The sequence below is a fragment of the Chelon labrosus genome (genome assembly GCF_963514085.1).
Source record: "Chelon labrosus genome assembly, chromosome: 1".
Lineage (NCBI taxonomy): Eukaryota > Metazoa > Chordata > Actinopteri > Mugiliformes > Mugilidae > Chelon > Chelon labrosus.
In genome coordinates this window covers 4,961,334-4,981,741 of record NC_140337.1, presented here as the reverse complement: position 1 = coordinate 4,981,741, position 20,408 = coordinate 4,961,334, and the positions used below count along the sequence as shown (strand labels likewise).

At 41.9% G+C, this 20,408-nt stretch overlaps 2 protein-coding genes across 3 annotated transcripts; both read right to left on the bottom strand.

Moving 5' to 3' along the window:
* Positions 1–143: 143 nt before the first annotated feature.
* Positions 144–5,040, bottom strand: mrpl48 (mitochondrial ribosomal protein L48). The gene is made up of 8 exons (XM_084544275.1): positions 4,859–5,040; positions 4,596–4,654; positions 2,881–2,912; positions 2,707–2,792; positions 1,709–1,878; positions 1,454–1,556; positions 1,284–1,373; positions 144–382 (listed from the first exon to the last, which is right to left on the bottom strand). Exons 1-8 carry the CDS (start codon positions 4,877–4,879, stop codon positions 305–307), a joined length of 639 nt encoding a protein of 212 aa, XP_084400401.1. The 5' UTR covers positions 4,880–5,040; the 3' UTR covers positions 144–304.
* Positions 5,041–5,298: 258 nt separating this feature from the next.
* On the bottom strand, positions 5,299–17,767 carry LOC311488993 (E3 ubiquitin/ISG15 ligase TRIM25). Of its 2 annotated transcripts, XM_084545879.1 has the most exons (9): positions 17,420–17,767; positions 16,795–16,820; positions 15,080–15,727; positions 13,592–13,700; positions 12,593–12,688; positions 10,007–10,240; positions 9,700–9,722; positions 7,090–7,238; positions 5,299–6,923 (listed from the first exon to the last, which is right to left on the bottom strand). In XM_084545879.1, the coding sequence occupies exons 3-9, from the start codon at positions 15,712–15,714 to the stop codon at positions 6,625–6,627; spliced, it is 1,545 nt and encodes a 514-aa protein (XP_084402005.1). In that variant the 5' UTR covers positions 15,715–15,727; positions 16,795–16,820; positions 17,420–17,767; the 3' UTR covers positions 5,299–6,624. The 2 variants fall into 2 exon arrangements, with proteins under 2 accessions (XP_084402005.1, XP_084402004.1); XM_084545878.1 differs by lacking the exon at positions 16,795–16,820 and having other exon boundaries at positions 5,300–6,923.
* Positions 17,768–20,408: the final 2,641 nt, after the last annotated feature.

Sequence of the window (20,408 nt, the reverse complement as noted above, 5' to 3'; positions counted from 1 at the left end):
AATATAAATATTCCGTGGTAATGATTTACTACGTAAATGTAGTAAGCAGTAAATTATCTAAATGCATTTTTATTTTCATGCACATACAATAAAAGAGTAAAACTGAAGCATTAAGGTATAAAGCTACAAAAAACAGGAAGGGTCACAAAAGAATGTGAATGTGTACAGTTGTTTAATTCACATGATGAATTTTAACAGCACTTGACTGAGGAATGCTGGGCAATACTTAACGTCAAACAGGTATTTTGTTGCTAGCACGGTGGAAAGTTGGGATCACACAAGAGATTTGGAAATGAGGAGGATCCTATTGGCTGATCCGAGCCATGAGTCCCTCCAGCTCGGGACGCAACTTGAACCGTGCCCGGAAATCAGCCTCGGTGTGCTGAGAGGCAAAGAGGGAGACGGATTACTGAACACGTCAAAGCTAAATAACTTTTCAAAATAAAACACAGGAAGTGTTGACATATCCCTTTAAAAATAAAAGTCTCCCCTAAAGTATTTGCAGGATTTCACAGGAACTTAAGATGTCCTGTTGACAGTTTAAATACACAACAGAAACCCAATCCAATTCTGTCTACTGTATTTATTGCAGCTACCTGACCTACTACAGGACCATAACCGCCATAATTAAAAACAAATAAATGACTCAATAAATAAATGGATATGGCTTTAATTATATATATATGATTTACTACGTAAATGTAGTAAGCAGTAAATTATCTAAATGCATTTTCATTTTCATTATATATATATATATATATATAAATAGCACATATTAAAACTAAATATTACAAATTGAAGCATTTATTCATTGTGAAATACTATAGAAAATTCCCTTATTTATTTGTTTATATTTTTTAATTTTAAAAATGTATTAAAAGACTTTTCTGCCTTTTAACCCCATCTTATTTAAACTTATTTCTATTTTTATTTTCTTTAACATTTGCACATTTTTTAATTTGTTTTACAAATGAGGGGGCTGTTATTCAAAGTCTGAGGTCAACTCTTGACCTATTGGTTAGTCACAGGTCCAACATTTTTAGACACTTTTTTTAAGCAAATCATAAATATTTGCCAATTTTCAGCTTCTGAAAAGTGAGGGATTTATTTCTCATACATAGAAGTACTATGTAACATTCTGCTTTTGGACTGTTGGTGAAAAAAAACACCTGAAGTGTTTTTCTTAATTTGTTGACATTAATAGACAAAAATATCAGTTCCTTATAAAAGTAATAGTCGCAGCCCTTATGTGATGTGTCAGGCCTGTTTTCATGCTAACTCACCTCCATCACAGACAGCTGAACTCCCTCTGGTTGATTCTTTAAAAGAACTTCTATGAAGATGGGACATAATGTGGCGTTCAGCCTGTCCAACTAGATGAAAAGAAATGACAGGCTTCAATAGTCAGGTCTTTAATGTTCCAACAAAGCCAGCAGCAAAATCTGAGCTTTACCTGGACGACTCGTTCATGAGTCCTCAGGACGGCGTCAACGTACGTTTTGCTGCCTTGCTCTTGTATTAGCATGACCTCTGTGGTCTTGGTTGGCAAAGCATAGCTGCATGTGAGAGAAAAACAAGAAAAATAATCATTTATAAGTCATAAACTTATAAACTTGAACGCAAGTATAAACAGCTCGCACCAGCGTAGGCTTCAAGCGTAGGTTACAGCATCTAGCCCCAGCAGAGGAATAAACCTTTTCATCCTCACCTTTCTGCCACTTTGATGCCGAGCCGGTTGCAGAGGTTATGAACGTACTGGGAGTAATGCTCCACCACCGTCATGTCGAAACCTGACACTTTCACATTAAGAGTCCCGTACGTCGTGGATGTCGCTCGAGCGATTTCTTTCATCTGAAGCCTGTCTTTCCTTCTCTTTGGCTGAAACAAAAAGAAAACACAAGACATCCACATATTACATCCTGGACCTTTATACTTCTAGTCTATATCTGACAAACTGATGCGTGGATGGTAGTTATCCACAGCACTGCGTTAACATTCAGATTAACGGCAGATGGGTGAAATGGGTGAGGTGATAGCAAAGTAAATATCTATTCTATCATTTATCACTTTAAAGATGAGTTAACTATGGCGGCCGAGAGAGCTAATCCATTGCAAAACAAATGCAAATAGACAAAATGCAAACCAAGTAAGTCACCCTTGAAGAACTCCAAGAGTTATAAAGCCTTGAACAGCCAGGTTCATCACTTTTTAGCTTCCCCTGGAAACATTTAGATTGACGTTTGTGCTGCTGGCACTGTGTGTTTGTATTCGCTGGTGTTGTGAGCAGGGCTGGGTTTAAAAAACAATCGATTTCCTTGATTCCAGTTGATCCTATATCAATTCAGAAAATCCTCAGGTCTGAAAACTGATTGGATTCAAAACAAAAAAAGTACGACAACAATGCAAGATGTGCCAAGTAAAGCTAAAATGCTAGGGAAAAAATTTCTTTCATAAGAGTAAAATTGTTTTGTAACCTAAATATCTCTAAATGAACTGATCGAACTGGGAAACTGGTGGCGATACCCAGCACAAGTTGGGATTATCTGCAAGGTATGTGTTACCACATTTGTTTGTTTTGTTTTGTGGATTTGCATGCATTTTCTCAAGCCGCACTGAGTTGAGCTCCCTCTGGTGCCGTAGTTCAGGAGATGCGTGTTGTTTTTATTTTACCAAAAAAAAAAAAAAAAAAACTCTCAAGAAACGTACCGCTTCTTTAGGTAAAAGATACTTCCACCTCCCGATCCCGTGCGTTGGCATGCTCCTGTACTGCCTTTCATTAACGGACACTGCACCTGAAGGGAACAATGATCCATTTAAACACTTATTCTGTGGCGTGGCAAGCTGATCTGGCAGCAGTACTACTGGTCTTTAAATACTTACACCAAACAGGATGCTGGATGGATGGGGAGGCCCTTTAAAGATTAAAAGAAGAGGATTAGTCTGAAACAGCCTCAAGAAGAGAAAAGTCTTATATTTTGGAATAGTAGAGAAATTCTATAGTTGTTAAGCTAGACAATGAAACTAATTGTTGAATGCAGGATAAATATGCTTCAGCATAACTGAGGTTGTTCTGCCTCTTAGTAACAATATATACTCTGTAGGTTAATTGCAGTGATCTGGAAATGCAGTGACACTTCTGAAAAGGACAACGCCAGGTTCAAAAGACAAATGTTGAATGTACACCGATCAGCCATAACATTAAAACCACTGACAGGAGAAGTAAATAACATTGACCATCTTGATGGTCCTTGATGGCAGCCTGACAGACACACACACAAAAACAACAACTACAAAAACATGAAGAACAGCACAAGGTGTTGACCTGGCCCTAACTGATACAGCGCGGGGGCACGGCCATGAAGAGGTTTCAAAGTAATCCCTTATGGATTACTCCTAAACTCAATTCTAACACACACTGGGAGCTGGTGGAGACCTGCTAGAACCAGAGAGATGTGATCCCCGTTCCTGGTTCTGGTTAAAAGCCTGGCAGCTGGATTGTGTGCCATCTGAAGTGATGTACTGTTCAAACAGGTTAACAGGATAGATGTGTTTAGTGTTCTTGTTTAGCAGTAACATTTTGGGTGAGTTCACCTCCAGTGGTTTGTCGAAGGAGGAATATTTCCCTCTCCTTCAGCCCAGGTTCTTTATACCTACTGGAAAGGTTAGTCTGACTATGAATAGTCCACCCGACAACTTCTCTCCAATTGACAGTTTATTTAGCACGAAGAGAATAGGTACAGAGTCAGCGCTGAGACTTCAGCTTAACCACCTTATGGGTAGAAAAGGAGAAGCCCCCAACCATGTGTGCACAGAAGTTTTATTCTATCTGGGCTCCACCCGAGGACAATAGGAGGAGCGCGGCCTTTCGTGTATCAGTAGTTTTCCATGTGTAGCCGAGGCCGGCTCTAACTGGTTTCTACAAGGTGAAATATTAGAGTGTGGTGCATCTTATCTAGTGAGCAAGGCTGCAGCAAAGCGGTAAACAACCCCCTATCTGGTATGATACAAGTAGAGCACTTCTTTCTGGTTTTTGCCCTCACATAACTCTTTAATATCCAACAGGTTCAAAACAAATCTTATTTACAACCAATTATTCCGTCACTGCATATACACTGACTTGACAAATCATTAGGTACTTCTAATATAACAGTCCTTCAACAAATCCTCCTTTACGACTGTTATGATCCTCAAATGATTCCAAAAAACCTGAAACAAATCTCCACATCTGAGCACGTGGAACCAATGAAGAACAACTGAAACGATTATCAGGATAGTTGGCATTTATCCGTGTTTCTATTACTATTATTATTATGTCCACTGTAGTCAGGAGGCTGGACTTCAGTGTTGAATTCAATCCAGTTTAACAACATTACAAACTACATCCTCCAAAATGATCATCCAGGTGAATCACCACCTTCCTGACGCTGTTTCAACATAAGCTGAACATTATGAAGGAGGATTTATTGCAGGACTCTTGCGTAAGAAGACATTCGTTTTCACTAGTGTACCTAATGAACTGGCAAGTGAGTGCGTTATAGCTTTAAATTCTGCCACCACACTACATGACACTTAAAGAAAAACACCCACACACTCACCTGCATGATGCAAGAGCTTGATTCAACACAAACGTCTGTTGTGTGGCAGACGCCTGCAGCTGGACAGGACACAATAACAAGAACCGTGAAAACCATTACATTTGTCGACATTATTATAAACTGAACGTAAATTGTAAAGCGCACTACCACCGTGTGGTTTAACATAGTACACGCAGCACACAGTGGATTTAATGCAAACACAGTACGTTACTATGACCTCTGTGGAGAAAACAAATATTCCTGTGAGAGTAAACTGACGTTACCTTTCGGAAAATATGATTCATAACTTCCCTCTGTCGGTAATTAACGAAAAAAAAAAAATGAACACTTATGTGTCGAAGGGTGATTTAGTAACTAAACTCCATGTAGCAAGGATAAATAACGTAAAAAAATACGCATGGGCTAACTGCATTTACCGACCCCGGAAGTGCGCACAGGAAACTAATCCGTCCATCTATTACGTCCGTGGACTAAACGCGGAAGAAGAACAAACGTTCCGGGACGGGAAATGTAAAGACATTCTCCTCATTACAACCTTTGTCTTTTATATGTGTGTTTTGAATTCTATAATACCAAACAATAAGAATTTATTTAAATGTAATGAATGTGAAAAACAATATTAAGGAAAATAATGGCGATTTAATGTGACATGTTCCCTCCCAGGAAATTGACTTTTTATTGCTGTTAAAATAACACCAATAATTTATAGCATTTATATACCTTTTTCTTATTTATCTTATGTGTATTATGTGTATCTATTGCTTTCTTTAGTTTTTCCCCATCTTTTTGTAATGTTTAAATGTTTATTTTGTTCCCATTTTCATCAGTAGACTTTCCATTTAATTCATCTGTCTTTAGACAATCAGATTACAGGATCGTTTGTGACCCATTGTCTTTCTCTGTAGATGATCTTCCCATCAAAGACAATTAATGTGTGCATTCAACAAGCTTTATTATTATGTACTTCAGTTTGGCAGCTCACAAAATCACCTGTATCAAAATAAAAATCCACTTTTAACATTCAAATATTTCAGGGCTGACACAGATTATTTTTCCGTAATAAAGTGCAAAACTCCACATCACCTGAAACTGATATTTTAAGAACAATTATCTGTGCATAGGAATGTTTTTTTGTTTTTTTTTAAACAATGCAATAGCTGCTTTTAAAGCACAGCTATGAAAAGCAAAGCATTATGTAGCCTATGTTAACAAACTGCATTTCTTTTTCTAACATCATGCCAAGCAGACAAAGCATATTTGCTTGTTTTTAAATTAACCATGCACACGTCCTTTCTCTTTGGCTTGCAGTGTTTAACTTCAGCATGTAACAATCACAACCCTACACGCCAAGATTTCAAGTAGACCGTTACTGGCCTGGTGTATTTGCTGGATCTCCCGAGTCAAAAATCCTGACAAAATCTTCAAGAACTCTGAACAAAAGGCTTTCTGTGGTGACGGAGAACAGGGAAACTTAAGGGATTCAAACTCCTGTCTCATCTAAATTTAAGGTAAGTAATTTCAGAAGTTGTCCGTCTGTGACCGTTCTCTCTCTCTGCACCTTTTGTTGTATCAAAAATTCAGGTTAAATTTCTCACAGTTTGTAAAAGTTTTTAGCAAAGTGGTAAAAAATCAGACATTGCCAAATTAAGTTTGAATCCTTCCAGCAACGTTCTGTCTTATACATTCACTTCCACATGTGTATATACTGTGTACAGCGAATGTCTTCTACTATAAAGCACCTTAATTACATTTAGCAATATGCAACACAGGTTTAGCATGAGGTTCACATTGGAAATTTCTTGCTGCAGTTAGGTCCATCTGAATCAAAGCTCAGTAACCAGTGCGTCTCTGAATGTTGTGGTAGGGTTTGAGGCAAGAGGTGGCAGCGGCTCAGTCCTTATCTGTACATGAGACACTGGAGGAGACGATGGGCTCAACGCTAAAACAGATGCACTCATCCGCAGATAAGGATCCAGTTCAAAGTGCTTTATTGTGTGTAAAACTATACTTGTACAAATCCAGTCCTCGGTCAAACCCCTCTCTCCTCCTCGTCCTCCTCTTCCACGTCCTCCTCATCTTCTTCCTCGTCCTCCTCCTCCTCCTCGTCCTCATCATCCTCGTCGTCCCTGGGGCTGTAAAGAGTATCCCGATCATTTAAGTCTTCGTCCTCATCTTCGTCTTCCTCCTCCTCCTCCTCCTCCCCTTCGGTCCGTATCTCCTCCTCGCTGCTGTCATCGAGGTCGTCGTCGTCCTCCTCCTCCTCCTCCTCGCCAGCCTCCTCCTCGTTGTCGTCCTGCTCCTCCTCCTCCTCGAGGTCAGAAATATGACCTGATGAGAGGACAAAATAAAGGTTCGTATATTTTTCAGATTTGTGTCATGTGACAAATGTTCTCATCAAATGAAATAAAATGGTTTATTCATGTTGCTTTTGTTCAGCTTCACAGCTGCAGGGTCTCTGACAGAATATATGACTGTCTGAATTAAGCTTTCTTACACAGGGAATTAATGGTAGCAACAACGTGACACGCTAGCTCCTCGTCGAGGAATTTCCTCATTTCCTCTTCCATCATCACTCCCAGAACCTCCGTCTCCATGTCGACGTACTCGGGGTAGAACATGTTTTTCCTCAGCTGTCGACGACACCTAAAACACACACAGGAAATGGATCATAATACATCTGGAGAAATCAGTACTTGATTGGATTTGATCCATTACTACACACAAACAGGGCGATAGATAGATAGATAGACAGATAGATACAGTCGTATGAAAAAGTTTGGGCACCCCTTAGGAAAATCATTGCATCAGTTTGTCACTTGCTGAGCTTTTGAAGCAGCAACTTTATTTTAACATATGTTATACCTTATGGAAACAGAAACATCTCAGTAGTGAAATCCTTTTCATTGGTCCAACAGAAACATTTTTATGTGTATTTAAACAAAAATAGGCATGTGCATAAATTTGGGTACCCCAAAGAAATAATTCCATTAATATTTAGTAGAGCCTCCTTTTGCTGCAAGAACAGCCTGTAGACGCCTCCTATAGCCACAGACAAGTCCCTGAAGTCTGGCAGGTGGTAGTTTGGCCCATTCCTCCATACAAAACACCTCCAGTTCAGTCAGGTTTTTTGGCTTCCGTGCGTAAACAGCCTGCTTCAAATCAATCCATACATTTTCAATGATGTTAAGGTCTGGGGACTGGGATGGCCATTCCAGAAGATTGTACTTGTGCTTCTGCATGAATTCCTTGGTGGATTTTGAACAGTGCTTAGGATCATTGTCCTGCTGAAGATTCCAACCCCGGCGTAGCTTCACCTTTGTGACAGATTCTTGAACAGTCTTGTCAAGAATCTGCTGATACTGAGAGGAATTCATGTGGCCCTCAACTTTAACAAGGTTTCCAGTCCCTGTGCTAGCCACACAGCCCCATAACATGATGGACCCTCCACCAAATTTCACAGTAGGCACTAAGTTCTTCTCATGGAATTCAGTGTGTTTTTTTCGCCATGCATACCTCCTCTTGTTCTGACCAAATAACTCTATCTTAGACCACAGTATTTTTTTCCAAAATGCTTCTGGCTTGTCCAGAAGTGCTTTTGCATACGTCATGGGGCTCTTGTTGTGACGAACACTCAGGAAAGGCTTTTTGCGCATCAGTATTCCAAAGACCTTTCCCTGGTGCAAGGTACGCTGGATTGTGGAACAATGAACAACTACACCATCAGTAGCCAGATGTTCTTGTAGTTCTCTGGAGGTGGTCTGTGGCTTGTCTGTGACCATTCTAACCATCCTTCGCCTGTGCCTTTCCAGTATTTTTTTTGGCCAACCACATCTTTCCTTCACAAGGACTGTTCTTGTGGCCTTCCATTTCTGCACCACATTTCTGACTGTGGAGACAGACAGTCCAAACCTTCTTGATAATTTCTTGTACCCTTCTCCTAATTCATGATAATGAATTATCTTAGTTTTTTGGTCAGTGGAGGGTTGTTTTGATGCCCCCATGTTGCCACACTCTAAAAAAGAACCTAGGACAAGCACAGACAGCAATTGCCTCTGTTAAATAGCCTTTTTCATGATTGGTTCCACCTGTCTTTGTAATTGAAGGTCTCACAAGCTAGTCAAAGCAATTTTGTGCTGCAACCTGCCAGCTATAAATCCCTACAGGTCTTGAAATCAATGTGATTAAAAGGGTGCCCAAACTTTTGCACGTACCATTTTTTACATTTTAATTCATCAAAATAAAACTATGTAATGCTACTCTGAGAATTTTGGTCTGGAAAACACTCAAATGTCTACATCTCAGTAGGAAATCAAATCTTGTTGCTGTGATCTTCTTTTATAAAGTTAGAGCAAATTATCATGAAATCTTATAGGGGTGCCCAAACTTTTTCATACGACTGTAGATAGATATTTTGGTACTGTTCATATTGTCAGATTTTGATTGACACCACCAGCTGATTCAAATATTTAAGTTGGATTGATTATAACTGTTCTAGCTTAAGGGCTTATTTGAAAAGTTTTGCTACTCCTATGAAGATGGGACTGGACAGATATGCTTGCTTTATCCAAATGTATGTTATTAATATTCTCCAGGATAACCTCAAGGGTACTGCGTGCTCCAAAAATATGCTGCGTCTATGTTGCAAACTACCCAGCAAGTGGCCTCTGAGACTAGACGTACTCTGGTGGTAACTCAGTTCACATCCGCTATAAATGTAAATAACATGGTTCTTGTCATCATCTGCAATGCTTTCTTATTTCCCAAACAACATGTCGGGTGGAGGGTCAAATCACATATGAGTGCTAATCTCACACAGCAAAAAGTCTTGGTGGTGTTAAAAGAAACGTGCATTAACTTTAACACATAATAACTCCTGCATTTTGCCGTTTTATGGGTATTTCTTCTTCTTCTTCAGTTATACTGATATTGTGATGTATAGAGTAACCATGGTTATCGTGGTATCACCATATTGTGAGTCACTCTTGAGTAAATCTTCGCGACTTTAGACTGCGAGGCAAAGAATGGGCTTTCTAACCTATATTCTGAATGATATATGCACAATTATTAAGGAAAATAAGTGAATAAATACAATTGCAGTACTTACTGTTTTCCTGTTGTCTTGTAAGCCTGAAAAGGGAACAAAACAAACACATGAACACTTTATAAACACTTCCAAATAATCCAAATATCTTTAGGATGAAGCTAAATAAAGATTTGGTGGTGGAGGCTTGTGCACAAAGGGCAGAAATTGTGCTACAAATTATAAATATTAATAAAAACAAATTCTGTTTTTCCAATGCATTTGTACAAACATATCTCTCCTCCACATGTTTAAAATATTTCCTTTAATCTCTAATAAATGTGGAAAATATTAAGAGTTAACACATGGTGTCTTGTGTGATGACTCTCACCTCGATGAAGCGGAAAGGGTCGTTTTCCTCCATGAGGCGTTCAATGCCGAGGCGGACTTCCTGGAGACGGGCCTTGTCCTGGCAGATCCTGGAGGTGTTCTTCTGAATGGCCAAGCCGTTGGTGTCGTAGTGAGCACGCGCGCATTCTCGCAATCTCATGACGAAGCGCAGCACTTTGGCCTTCATGTCCTCTCCCAGTCTGGTCAAGCACTGCTCAGAGTCATCCATGAACTTCTAGGTGGGGTGAGGTGGAGGCGGGGACACACAATGTCAGCAGGATGGTTGGGCATGACTCTCAAATTTTACGCAGGAACTCTTTCATTAATACACAGGATTAGATGTTACAATCCCTGGTGACAAGATCCCAGGCAAAACACATTTAGAGTAGCCTGGTCGTTACCATCCTACGTTTCCGCCCGAAATTTGATTTCGGTCTGGCACGGAGTCTGGCCAAATTGCACTTCCACGGTTCGCGTGTAACCGCGCCAATCACCGAACATTTGAGTGATGACGCGGAACTCGCATGCCGAGTTGCTTGTAGTCCAGCGAAGCTTGTAGTTCAACAGCACAGCAGCAATGGCGACGGAGGAAGAGACGCTAGAAGCCATCCACGAAGTTGTCTCAACTCTCGAGAGCATCACGGAATTAAAACCAGAACAAGAAGCTTGTCTTGTCAATTTTATAAATGGCAAGGACGTCGTAGCTCTCCTTCCAACTGGCTTTGGGAAAAGTTAGATTTATTTAACTGGAAGCGGAAGTGGTAAGCGTAAGAGCCTGAACTCCGGCGCATAATATACGTCATTACCAAACGTTGCTGATTGGTTAAGGGAACTCCAATGATTTTAAACCTCAAAATAAGCATCCGCCCATTACGGAGACAGATTCCTATTACATTGGGCCAGACTAACGTGCCAAGACCGAAATCATATTTCGGGCGGAAACGTAGGATGGTAACGACCAGGCTACATTTAGAGGCCCTGTCCAACTGAAAACCGACCAGCAGTCTAGCAGCTAGTTGGTCAGCTACCAACCAACATGAAGACATCAGATACCTGGCCTAGTCAACAGCAGTATGCAGCATGTCATTGGGGTTTTCAAGTGGGCACCTCCCTTCACCGATGTTTCGTTAAGTTAGGCCCATGACACCTGGAGAAGGCTTAATTCCAGCGTCCTGGAGTCACAGCAATGTTGGATTTTGCCACAAATCCACAGCAGCCCACCTCCACCGGCCATACACAGGGCCCTCCAACCTCGCTGCTCTGCTTCTGCTGCCATCTCTACATATGTAGCTCTCTTGCACTCGTTAGCCTCCTCAACTCTATCTTCCCATGGGACAGTGAGTTCAATAAAATAGACTACCTTCTCTGGCTCAGACCACAACAGCAGATCAGACTGTAGCCGGGTGCTAACTATTTGGGTAGGGATAATTAGCCGCTCGTTTAAGTCAGCCCTCACCTCCCAGGCTACTCCAGTACTTGGCTGCCCTGTTTTATGCCTGATCCTCAATAGTCCAGTCTTTTCTCCCTCACGTACAAACATGACGTGCCTATTCTCTTTGTTAGCAGCCACGGAATTTACTTTTAAGCAGCGTGGGACACCGAGCCATTTTCTGATGAATGAATTAATCATCCTTTCTAACTTTTGAAAGAGGAACCTCATACGCTGTCAGAGGCAACATCAGCCGGGGCAATAAACCAAATTGCAAGCACCATGACTTTAACTTTCCTGGGAGGCCTGACCTGGTATATGCTTGAAATGCCTTGAATCATTTCCTGCCTCAACCCTTCAAACTGCACTTTATCACTGGACTTAGTGTAATCAACAATAATGTATCGTTTATTAATTTCATGTTGTAAATCTTGACATCTCTGGCCTCAGGCTTGAAACTATTTGAATAACAGTACTTTCCTAGTAACTCAGGTAACTTGGAGTGAGGCAGCAAGGAGACTCATAAAACCTGATAAATTAGAAGTTAAACAGCGGTCATAAATGTTGTAGCAATCAGTGAGCTACATTACAGACATTACAAACTGTTTTATTATAGCAGAGCAGCAGGAAACACATGCTCGTGTTGCTGTCCATGGTGCTGAAATGCTTTATGAAATCACTGCAGGTCATTTTTATATGTAAGAACTACACAAACCATAAAAACTAAATGCACATTAATGGGCACAGTAGAGGAATTTAACAGGTCCAAAAGTGCAAGTTGTAAGACTGTAAAGTATCGACAAGAAATTTATACACTGATCAGCCATAACATTACGACCACCATCCTAATATTGTGTAGGTCTCCCTTGTTCCTCCACAACAGTTGTGACTCGTCAGAGAATGGACATGGGCCTTCTGAGGGTGTCCTGTGGTGTCTGGCAACAGAATGTTGTTAGTGGGGGCCTTTGGGTCCTATGGGTTGAGGGGAGGGGCCTCTGTGGATCATCCCACAGATACTTGATCAGTTTGGGATCTAGTGAATTTGGAGGTCAGGTCAACACCTTGTGCTGTTCTTCATGGTTTTTTTTTTTTTAAGTTGTTCCTAAAGCGTTTGTGTGTGTGTCTGTGTCAGGGGCAAATCCAAATTTGTAATGTTACCTTATTCTGTCTCTCCTTCTCCCTCTGCTCCTGGAGTTTTTTCTCCGCCATGCTGTACTTCCTCTCTACCCTGTACAGCTGCTTATCCAGCGTGCCCTGGGGAACACAAAGAGACAAATGCTGACTTTGTTATTTATTTTTTTTATTGCCATTATTCAACATTATTCAAAGAGTCGATCTCAGATTTGATTCATTTTCTAATATACTCTCCAAAGCCCCGCCCACACCCTCATGAAACAAGCAGAGCAGGAATATACGGCTACTGTTTGGACAGAGCTAGCTCTTCTTGCTTTCACCGTTCTCTCTTTGAAAAGAAAATATTTCAACCGCACAGCTTCATCTGGGTTCACCAGACGCTCCAAGGCCATTATCTGCGGATGAACTTGTTTTCACTAGTGTACCTAATGAACTGGCAAGTGAGTATATATACAGTCTTTAGGCTGAAGCAGACGCTGGTTATCGGTCCTTTCTGCCGAGTTCCACTTGTTCAATGAACTGGAAGCATCTGAACGTCACACTCTTGTTCAGGAGACTGAAAGAACGGGAAGTGGATTTAACTCCCCTATGGAAAGGCCACGAGGTCATGTGGCGCTCACAAAGCTGAACAGCTGACAGTGGTCATTCAGCAGGATTCCAGATTCATCCCAGGAATTTGTCTAAGCCTAAAACTAAAAAGGTGGTGGAACAGAGTGGAATAGGAACCAAAACTCTAAACTCCTGTAGATTTCCTACACAGAACATAAGGCTGTGTGGGATGTTGGTGGGGTTAATCAGGGACTGGATTAGGGTTAGGTTCTTATGGTTTTGAGCTACTGCATTACTACCCCCTGTAAGACAGAAGTATTTACAACGACAAGCATCTCTCAAGCATCTATTTACCCAACATTTGGGTAAAACATTGCGACATGCAGACGTACTCTACGCAAATCGATCTTTTTACAAGTCATCGCAGCCCTGATTCAGACCGCATAGAAACACTGTCTGACGTGAAACGTGTACCTTGAGATCTTTCATCGTGTTCTTCAGGGTCTTGATGGTGTGTCCCGAGTGTCCTCCCTCTATGGTGCAGGCGTTGCACACGCACATCTTGTCATCGATGCAGTAGTATCTGGAGATTCACACCAAATTAAAACAGAAGTCTTCAGACAAATCTTTAAGGAAACAACAGATACCGCCACTTCCAGAATAAAGTGCAGTAGAATACAGTCAGTGCAGTAGAAAGCAGTTCAGTACTACCACAAACCACAGCCTCCAACATGAACACGCAGGTGAATCAGCAGCTCTCTGTTACTGAAACTAACGCTGAACATCTGAACCCTCATGACTGTTATATTAGAATTAATTTGTTTTCACTGGGGCGCCTAATAAACTGAAAAAGACGACTGTTGGTTCTATTTAATTTGTAAAGATTAAAAGTAAAATAAGATCTACTAGAGCTATTTTGGTACAAAAACATCATTAGAAATAAAGATCCAAATAGCATTACAAGTTGCAGATGCAATCTGCTCAATTGATAACGGCTGCTAACTCAGTTTAAAACGCCACAGGAATCATTGGCCTCACGTCACCTCACGTAAGAATGAATGTAGCCGAGCAGCCACGAATAAATTCCAAATATATTCAGTCGTTTTTCACTGTTTCAATCATAGACTGTATAAAGATGGAGGGCGGAACAGCTCCTCAAAAGCAAAGCAAAAGCAAGTAGAGCTCCCCCTGGTGACTGGCTGCAGTATAGGTCATAAGCTCCACCCCCTCAATCTTAGTGGATAATAGGCCAAACTAAAAAAGTAAAATACACGTCAAAGATTTTTTTTCATGGATGATTTCCGTTATTTCAGGTAGTTAATATAACGTTGATACATGTTCAAGTGTCAGTTTTTTTGGATAAATTTCGTTTTGACGCTACAGAAACAGGATGTGACATAACGGCAACCACCAGTTACCATGCCAACCGCTCCATAAAGTGAGAGTAGTAAAAAAAAAAAAAAAAAAGTGTTTTAAATAAGTACAGTGTTTGCATGTATCTGCATGGGTTATCTCCGGGCACTCTGGGTAAAGTGTCAGTGGCTGTCTGTCTCTCTGTGTTAGCCCCGTGATAGACTGGAGACCTGTCCAGGGTGTACCCCGCCTCTCACCCAATGACAGTTGGGATTACCCCGCCCCCTCCCCACACACACAATCAATCAACAGAATAGCTGACAATGAATATAAATGAAAGTTGCAGCCCTAAACAGAAGTATGATTCTGTATCTGCAGTTTATAATGATAACACACTGTCTAACCAGTGTGGTGTACAGGTTTTGGAGCCCCCATCTGCAGGTACCCTGAGATGAGGTACCCGAAAACCTCATCAGAAGGGGGTGAAAAGAAGTTATGCGTCTCTAGTTTTTAAATACTATCTTGTTTGTACAGTTGCTTTTGTCCGAATCAGTTAATGACTGATGACAATAATAACCAAAACCTCATGGCACAGGGTTCATCCGTTACCTGAATATCTCATCGTGATCGGGGCACTTCCTCTTCCAGAAGTCGTTCATCGGCTCAGTGAGGGGATGCTCGCGAAACGCCGGCAGCTCCAGATGTGGCTTCACGTGCTCCTGGCACATCGACACCTCGCACTTCAAGCACGTCTTGACCGCAAACATCGACGCAGCAGCAGCAGCTTCCTGCTTGCCGCCTCCTTCCTGAGAATCAGAAGCAGCTGAGGATTCGCCCCCGGCGGCGCTGACGCCCGGCGTCTCGGCTGCGGCTGGAGGGCAGTAGTCACACGGAACGGCAAACAAGCTCCTGACTTGGTGAGACGACAGCGAAGACGACAGCAGTTCCCTGGATTTCAAAGCTGTAGCCGCTGCGGAGGTAGCTCTGCGCCTGTGACGGTAATCGTCAGCAATGTTGGCTAGTTTGAAGTTTTTCTGGAAGACGCTGCCACACCGGTGGCTGTCGCGGCACTCGGGGCAGCGGAAGCGGCCCCGATCCGCTTGCCGCTTCAACCGATCGAGGCAGGTCTTGCAGAAGTTGTGGCCGCAGGGCAGCAGGTGGGGGTCGCGGTACAGGTCCAAGCACACCGGGCAGGTGAGCTCCTCCTGCAGGACGCTGGAGCGCTCGGACTGGGCCGAAGCCATGGCACTGCTCAGGCTGTGATGCGTGAGAAAGGTGGGGAAAAATGAGACGAGGTGGTAGAGATGGAAGAGAAGATGAACGGCAAGGGAGAAAAAACACAAAGAGTTTAGTTTCTTGATGTAGAGCATACGTGTCAAACATATGGCCCGGGGGCCAAAACCGGCCCGCCAAAGGGTCTAATCTGGCCCGTGGGATGAATTTGTGAATTGCAAAAATTACATAGGAGACATTAACTTCAATTTTTCCAATAAAAGTAACTGCTATTCCTAGGGTCCCAGATTTAGTAAGGGTTGTGGACATAACACTGAAACCTAGAACTAAACAGAAATTGCATTTCTTTTTGGTAAGAAACGTCCAGTCATTAAATGTAAACATTTTCAAAATGCACTAAAACAAAGGGAAACATTTGGAGTTTTCATTATTTACAGGTAAATATGCTATCGTTTTATTGGTCCGGTCCCCTTGGCATCAAACTGGGCTGTATGTGGCCCCTGAACTAAAATGAGTTTGACACCCCTGATGTAGAGCTTTGCCTTTTGTAGATGATACAAATAATGATTAGATGTTAATAGGCTACAATTTGGCTAATCTACTCAATGTTTAAGCCATTTATTAAGCTGCTTTTAACTCATCACATTTTCATCAGCCTTGTCTGATCTTTTAGTTTAGCTCTGCCATAAACCTGCCCATGATTCCTCTTATATTCTCAAACTGTCATGTCAAACTGGGTTCTGCTCAAGGTTTCTTCCTGTTAAAAGGCAGTTTTTTCTTGCCACCGTTGCCTTCAGGCTTGCTCTGGGGGTTTCAGGCCGGGTTTTGTAAAGCGTCTTGAGACAATGTGTATTGTTATTGACGCCATATAAATAAAATTGAACTAAATAAACCAAAACCACGTCCCTGTAACGTCAAAACTTCTTTTGTTTTAATGGCGGATGGCTAGCGTCAAAGAAGAAGAAGCAAAAATCACGTGAGTAAACATGTACTTTACTCCGGAAAATGTAGTCACTCAGATGCAAAACTGCAAAGTGTGCAACGTGGATGTTTAGGGAGGTAATAGCAGATCATCACTCAGTGCTACCTACTTGATTTGAGTCCACTCAGGCAAAAGCTGCACAGAAACAACAACAAACAAAAAAGTGCTGCGTTTAAAAGAAGAAGAGAGGCCCACAGATAAATATGTGTAACTTTAAGACTTGTTCCTTATTTATTTAATGAAGCACATTTCAGAATACTCCCTCAGCTCAGTGTCAGTATCACTTCCTCCTTCCTGCCTGTGCCTCTAATAATAAAGGCTAAAAGTGAAAGGGAACCACACCGTGGCTGGAGGCCTGACACCCAGACTGAGGCTTCCCTTCAGCCCTTTGCTTGAACTCGCTGAAAACAGTTTGTTTAAAAGCCCTGACCTCAAGATAACCTGGAAACCTGCCAATCTACTGTCAGTTGTTTACATCAGTAGTACTCAGAGCTTGTTTCCAAACCTCCACCTGTCACACAGGCCTATAAAGCTGCCACGAAAACGGCGTTATTTAAAGATTTTTTTAAAAAATCCATCTTCAATTTGTGTACTGTTTTTCTTCGTGGTGCCTTCACGACCCGTCGGTTAAAGGGGTCAACGCACAATTAGCTAACTTGCCTGCTCCACTAATCTCCAACCTGGCTGAGTTTCCTGAGTTTAGCTAAAAAGAAACACGACAAATATATTCTTACCTTCCCGGTAAAGTGTAGGCTGGCTTCGTTCAAAGCTGAAACACTCAGTGTCCGGGCTGTGGAGTCGGTTTATCAAGAGGCTAACGTCTCAAATCTCCGCGGTGCACCTGTCGTGGTGCTGGGGCTAACATGTCACCAGCCGTTAGCTCTGCCGTGTTTTGTCCCCCGCAGTGTCCGCAATCAGTCCGGTCTCGTCCGAGGAAATATTCCAGTCGCGGGGCTTTCAGTTTCTCATCTGGAGCTTTCTGTATTTGACACAAACGACTCGACACACGCTCACCTGCGAGACAGAGACGGAGGCAGCGGTTGAACTGAAACTGAGCAGGTTAATGCGGGGAAAACGCTGCCTTCACGGCTCCCCGGAAATTTCGTTCGTACCGATGTTCTGTGATCTTTGTAATATTTAACCTCTGGGGGGCGCTGCTGGAACGTACTTTTCTGACAGCTTTTGTGTGTTTTGAAATGTTGAGTTGGGCTTTTTAGGGGTCCGTCCAATGAAGTTGCAGGGTCCCTATTGATTTTGTTGCGATTTATAGGTGTCCATGTGTAACGGAGTTAATGTGACTCCACTGCCACCTCTTACACTGTTCGTCAGTTACGATATTCTTTTAAGGTAATTGAACGCAGCACCCCTGCGAACTAGGGTCTTGCGAACTAGGGTCTTGCACCCTGGGAGACCGTAACAGTTTTCCTGCGCTGTCTCCCTAGTGAGTGCACATGTTGCTAGCTCCGTAAATATTTCTCATTATTCCTTTTAATTTCATATTTAAATGGGTGTTTTAAGTTATGTTTTTGTACTGTTTTAGCGCTACAGTGTGAGAGCAAGTTATTTGGAAGTTTCACGAGACTGATTGTCCTGCCAGGATCGAGGTACGTATTGTTTATGTTACAGTACATGTACATTTTTACATACCCGCCTGTGATGCCTCCACCACGTCTGCCACACTGTCTGCACCAGTACCTGCTTCAACAATAGATGGCTGCTATTACGTTATCTTAATTCAACTAATTAGATTTGAAAAATGTCACCTATATTTTAAGGTCTTGTTTTCTTTTATCCCACAGATGTGACAGAATAGTATTGTCTCTATATCTTTCATTACTGAAAGTATTTACACTTTTATTATCCTCCATAGTTACTGTGTCGATCATTGGTCACATATTTGTCTGGCGTGGGGCCTAGAGAGCTACAGAGACCTTCAGAAACCTCTGCAGGCTGGACGTATGTGTCTGATGTTTGGCTGGTGTGAACTCTGATGGAAAAGCTTTCTCCTCTTTTTATTCGTAATTCCTGTGAGGAAGGGCAGCGCTGAACATCCTCACCATCCTCTGAGGTGACAGTGACATGTGAAAGGTCAGCCAAATCGAGCTGGTCATCATGATGAAGGAGGACATGCACCCACTTCCACCTCTGCTCTTCCTCATTCCTATAACCCCACCCTTAAGGCCACTGAGACTGGTACTAACCATATTTGACTACCTGTTTACTTTTACATTTTATAGACTGAAATACAGTCACCATTTTGTGTATAATGTCTTGTATTTAAGTTCTGTTACAGTCAGAAGTTATAGGTCACATTTCAATAAATTCTCTTTACACTCCTTACATTAAAATATCACTGTCAACTGAAAGTACAAGCAAATCGTAATAAATGATCATTAATTGTAATAATTTATTTATTAATAAAAACAATGATCACTGCTATTCAAGCAATAGTTTAAAAATGCATGCTATAATCTTACATTTAGAAAAACATCAATACTACTAAAATGAACACATCCGGGCTGTAACAAGGAATCTGATGAAGTGAAGACTTTCAAATTGTTCTCTGCACTGAAGAGATGTCCTGTTAGTCCAGCTCTTCATCTCATGTTGAACGTCACTACAGCCTGTCTGGATCACGTTATACAAACGGACATGTAAATAATGTGTTATAACACACTTAATCCAGCAATCTTCTGGTACAAGGAGCAGTTGACGTTGCTGTCATCATGTCGTCCATGTAGGCCCTAATTGGGTGGAGGCGAAGCCCTCCCTGCAGCCTTTCTCCACCTACCACCCATTTGGAAGCCCTAATAATGACCTCCATTGCCATTGTAAAGGCTAGTGGAGAGATTGTACACCCTGCCATGATGCCTACCTCTAGCTGCTGCCATGCTGTAGAGTACTCTGCTGTGGTAAAGCAGAGTTGAATGTCTAAAAAGTAGGCTTTGACTAAGTTTTTTATACTACCTGGAACTCTAAAGAAGTCAAATGCTTCCCATAACAAACTATGTGGCACTGACCCAAAAGCATTAGCCAGGTCTAAGAATACAACATGCAGGTCTCTCTTCTCTTGCTTTGCTAACTGAATTTGGTGCCAAATCATACTGGTGTGCTCCAAGCATCCAGAGAGGCCAGGGATCCCAGCCTTTTGCACCGACGTATCAACTAGTCTGTTTTTCACCAAGTAACCGGACAACCTCTGTGCCACAACACTGAAGAAAATCTTCCCCTCAACATTAAGCAGACTAATTGGTCTAAACTGGCTTATTTCCAATGAGTCCCTCTCTTTGGGAATAAAAATCCCCCCTGCCCTGCGCCATGCCTTGGGAATAACCTGTTTCTTCTATAGACCCTTTTTCTGTTTGTACACATTGATGATGTAGAACGTATGCGTGTGCATTTTGGCAACGGAAGTATGGCGGAGATAAACAGCTTGTCAAGCTATGCAAGGGGATTATCAACTAAAGATCGTGAATGTTACCTTAACAAGTTGACTTTGACAAATGGTGTCCGACTTCCAGACCCGTGTTCTATTAATGACTGGGTTGATGATGTTTGCAAGTGGCCGAATATACAGTGGCCAGATATATATACCTATTTAATTGAGAAACCGAGCGCGTACACCAGAGAGAAATTATGAGCCTATAAATCACTGGATGCGTATGAATACGTTGTCTGTGGTCATGTACAGAACGTCAAATACCATGACATAGACTCAGAGTT

Coding starts and splice junctions, on each gene's coding strand:
- mrpl48 (XM_084544275.1), bottom strand. CDS start 4,879: ATGAATCATATTTTCCGAAAG. Junction 2,913..4,595: donor CAAGCTCTTGCATCATGCAG/GTGAGTGTGTGG, acceptor TAATCTTTAAAG/GGCCTCCCCATCCATCCAGC. Junction 2,793..2,880: donor CATCCAGCATCCTGTTTGGT/GTAAGTATTTAA, acceptor TGTTCCCTTCAG/GTGCAGTGTCCGTTAATGAA.
- LOC311488993 (XM_084545879.1), bottom strand. CDS start 15,714: ATGGCTTCGGCCCAGTCCGAGCGCTCCAGCGTCCTGCAGGAGGAGCTC. Junction 13,701..15,079: donor GATCACGATGAGATATTCAG/GTAACGGATGAA, acceptor GTGAATCTCCAG/ATACTACTGCATCGATGACA. Junction 12,689..13,591: donor ACACGATGAAAGATCTCAAG/GTACACGTTTCA, acceptor TGTGTTCCCCAG/GGCACGCTGGATAAGCAGCT.